The sequence below is a fragment of the Echinops telfairi genome, unplaced genomic scaffold, assembly GCF_000313985.2.
Source record: "Echinops telfairi isolate 266 unplaced genomic scaffold, ASM31398v2 ScPeMD7_7458;HRSCAF=8496, whole genome shotgun sequence".
NCBI lineage: Eukaryota > Metazoa > Chordata > Mammalia > Afrosoricida > Tenrecidae > Echinops > Echinops telfairi.
This window is the reverse complement of record NW_022111358.1, coordinates 14,856,516-14,860,583: the sequence shown is the minus strand read 5'-3', so window position 1 is coordinate 14,860,583 and position 4,068 is coordinate 14,856,516. Positions and strand designations below refer to the sequence as shown.

General features: G+C 34.5%; 1 protein-coding gene across 1 annotated transcript in view; it reads left to right on the top strand.

Annotated features, from left to right (window-relative positions):
* DHX40 (DEAH-box helicase 40) overlaps positions 1-4,068 on the top strand; it is a 56,347-nt gene that overhangs the window by 2,785 nt on the left and 49,494 nt on the right. The window contains exons 3-7 of the mRNA XM_004707011.3: positions 493-638; positions 1,211-1,330; positions 1,511-1,738; positions 2,086-2,152; positions 3,124-3,255. Coding sequence (XP_004707068.1) covers positions 493-638; positions 1,211-1,330; positions 1,511-1,738; positions 2,086-2,152; positions 3,124-3,255 — 693 coding nt within the window. The remainder of the gene's footprint in view (positions 1-492; positions 639-1,210; positions 1,331-1,510; positions 1,739-2,085; positions 2,153-3,123; positions 3,256-4,068) is intronic.

Sequence of the window (4,068 nt, the reverse complement as noted above, 5' to 3'; positions counted from 1 at the left end):
CCACCACCTCCACCACCACCACTACCACCTCCTCCTCCACCAATGAATCCTTGACCCATTCTGTACACTGGGCTTGCAAACAAACCAGAACCCCAAACTTATTAAAATATACACATTGGGGATGGTTATTGATATTTATTATATACAATACATATGTTTGGAGATGTGAATATGTTAATTTGCAGGATTTTCTTTTGATCACAAAGATTTCGCTCTTAAAACAAGCAAACAAAAAACTAAACCAATTGCTATCAAATCGATCCCAATTTATATAGGACAGAGTAGAACTTCCCATAAAGTTTCCAAGGCTGTAATCTCCTTTACAGAAGCAGACTGCCACAGCTTGCTCTTGAGTAGTAGCTAGTGGGTTTGAACCACCAACCTTTGTATAACAGTAGAACCCTTATTAATCACTGCACCACAGTAGTTCCTCTTGGCTTTAGTAGATAGAAGCAATTGTTGACATTAGGTTTTTATCTTTGGTTTTGATAGGGTTTTCACAACATGGTATGATTGGTGTAACTCAACCACGAAAAGTGGCAGCCATATCTGTTGCTCAGAGAGTAGCTGAAGAAATGAAGTGTACATTGGGATCCAAAGTAGGATACCAAGTTCGTTTTGATGATTGCAGCTCTAAGGTACTCAAAATATTTTTTGGTATTCTTTCAAATACTAAAAGCTTACTGAATGGAATAGATAAAGTTAGGGAAGATTTTAATTTTAAAATCTCATATTTTAAAGAAAGAAAGCCTCAGACTAGACTTAGCTTTTGTTGCTCATTGTTAATGTTTTAGTTGACAAGCTGTGTATATTTTTCTTAGGATTCTCTTGTTTTATGTTTTTCAGGATTTGGGCATGTAGGTTAAATTTAACATGTAGTTTAATTTGTATTGAAGTTAGTGCAAATCTGACAACTCTATTTAAAAAAAGCAAATATTTATTAAACATCTATAACTGTATTGTACTGAGTTTTAAATTGTCTTCTTTTTCATAGTTACAATTTGCATATCAGGATTAAGAAATACTCCTTTCTGTTCCTCATTTCTGTCTACAAGTTACACTTCTCATTTACCATTCTCATGAACTACTTAATGTTCTCATTTAGTCATATTAGTGTGATAACTTAATGTTTAAATTTGGAGGAAAATTTGGGAGAAGTAATGAAATTTGGTGGTACTGTAACTTGTAGTATCTTCTGTTTGTTCGTTAGGAAACAGCAATTAAATACATGACTGATGGATGTTTACTGAAACATATTCTGGGAGATCCAAATCTTACTAAATTCAGTGTCATTATTTTGGATGAAGCTCATGAGAGAACTCTAACTACAGTGAGTATTTTAATATATTGAGTTTATATTGTCAAGTATATAGTATACTTTTTGGAGACAGCTTTTTATTGTATACAAAATTGGCTTTTCTTATATTTTAATCTGGTGAAATAAGAATTACCTTGTTAGAATAACAATATATTTTAAATAACCTGACAGTTAAGTTTGTTTTTCTTTCAGGACATTTTATTTGGTTTATTGAAGAAGCTATTTCAGGAGAAATCTCCTAATAGGAAGGAACATTTAAAGGTGGTGGTGATGTCAGCAACTATGGAATTAGCCAAACTTTCTGCATTCTTTGGAAATTGTCCAATATTTGATATACCTGGAAGACTGTATCCTGTCAGAGAGAAATTCTGCAATTTGATTGGTCCACGAGACAGAGAAAATACAGCATATATACAAGCGGTATTTGTTGGCATCCTTTAAAAAAAAAAATTTTGTTGGGGGGCTCTTACAAATCTTATAACACTCATTCAATAATATTAAACACACTTGTACATGTTTCCATCAACATTTCCAAAACAGTTTCTACTTGAGCCTTTGGTATGAGCTCCTCTACTTTTTTATGTCTCTTTTGAATCTATGATTTAAGTTACGTAGTTTGATGATTCATTTGTTCCCTTTACTATTTTAATGACAATCTTGTATGTCCTGGGACTTTGAGAACTTGGTTTTCTGTAAAGCAAGGGAAGATAGTGATGAGGAGGAACTATATTTCCACTAGCATGTTATACTTGTGTTTCTTGTTTTAGATTGTGAAAGTGACCATGGACATCCATTTGAATGAAATGGCTGGAGACATCTTGGTTTTCCTGACTGGTGAGCATTCAGTGTCAGGTTGACAAATGTGTACTCTTTTTGAGAGCAGTGTGTGGCAAGATGATAGAGTGCTACCTCATGTTGGAAATCTAAACTCTTCTCAACTGTTGCCCTGGCTGCTTATTTTTATCTGAGTAGTTTTAGATATAAGATATATGAGGTCATGCTACACTACTATGAGAAATAGCCTTGCTTTGTAGTGAATATGTCTGAAACACATTGATCTTTTAGTAAAAGGATGTTAAGAAGTGAAGTATTATCATTTTTATGGGTCTGTCTTATGTAGAGCTATTCCCAGACGAAATTGTCCTGAGTGAGCGATTAATGCCATATTTCAAAAGACATCCCATCAGCTCCTTTTCTGAATGGTGGTGGGGTGGTGCTGTGTTATAACAGTATGTAAAGTGTGGAATTCAGGTCTTTGGCAGTTTTTTGGAGGTCAAAAATAGAACAGTTAAATCTCAGACTTAGGTGATTCTTCTTCAAGTAACAGCATCCTGTAATAGGAATGAAGTGCTTCATTGCTCACCTTTTCTCTCCTACACTGTCAGAAGTGAAACATGACAATCTTTGTCTTTTTTAGTGTGCATAAGTATTTTAATTCACATCTAAAGGCAGTATGTCCACTTAACATTCTGTATGTTAACAATGAACTTTACTGAGTCTTCCTTGAAAACTGTATTAGCAAGATCAAAGGCTTGAAGATTATAAACATTTTCATTTCTTCGGATATTTACATTTCATGAGAGCTGTGTTTTTTTTTATTTTATTTTGTTGTGATCACGTGTGTGGTAAAATCGTTTTTTAAAACTTAAACTCTTTTATGTTCATATCATTTGGGTCAAATGAAAGAGTTACAATAACTATTATGCAGATTTAATTTCTTTCTAGTTTCTTGGCTTTTATTTTTGTTTTGTTTTTAAATTGATTGTGCTGTTCAGTTCCTGGAGTTATTTTTCTCCCCATTTCAGGCCAGTTTGAAATCGAAAAAAGTTGTGAGCTACTTTTTCAGATGGCGGAGTCTGTTGATTATGATTATGATGTTCAAGATACCACTCTGGATGGCTTATTGATACTGCCGTGTTATGGATCCATGACAACAGGTAATTCCACATTAGAATAGAAAATTGACTGGTTTTTAAAAGATATTTTTACTTTATAGTTACAGTATTCAAAATAAAACAAACTCACTGCCATCAAGCCAATTCCAACTCATGGTGACCCTATATGTTCAAATTGAACTCTTTTTTTATAATTGGCACTCAGGCTCTGAAATCAAAACATTAACAGAATCAGCATTTCATAACAAGTTAATTCTGTAGTTGAAGTTTTCACATTGACTCACTTTTTCAAGTGCCTTGCACATCCCTGTTTATTGTTAGGAGTGGGCTTTGTTCTCCCAACTAAACAGAAATATCAATGGTAAATGCTCTGAAATGAAGAATATCATTTTCTGATGCCTGTACCATAAGTCAAGCCTAATTTGCTATGCTACAAACTTTATAAAACTCACATCTGTCCAGATATGTCTAAGGCTAAGCACGGTGGATAATTTTTCTTCTAAGGAATCTTGCATTACATAGTCTGCTTTTCAGAAAGGATACTATTTTGTGATTTGAAAGTTCAGGTGTAAATTCTTATTGTTAAGAAATGTGATAAATCCCTCAGGGCCAACAATGAGAGTAGAGACACTAGTAGGATTAGGGGAGAGTGGGAGGAAGAAAGGGGGAACCGGTCATAAGGGTCAATCTAGAACTCCCTCCCAGGGGGACGGGTAACAGAGAAGTGGGTGAAGGGTGATGGAGGATGATGTAAGATATGGAAATAAAAATCTATAACTTATCAAGGGTTCGTGAGGTAGGGGAAAGAAATGGGTAGCTGATAGCGGGCTCAAGTGGGAAGAGAATGCTTTGAAA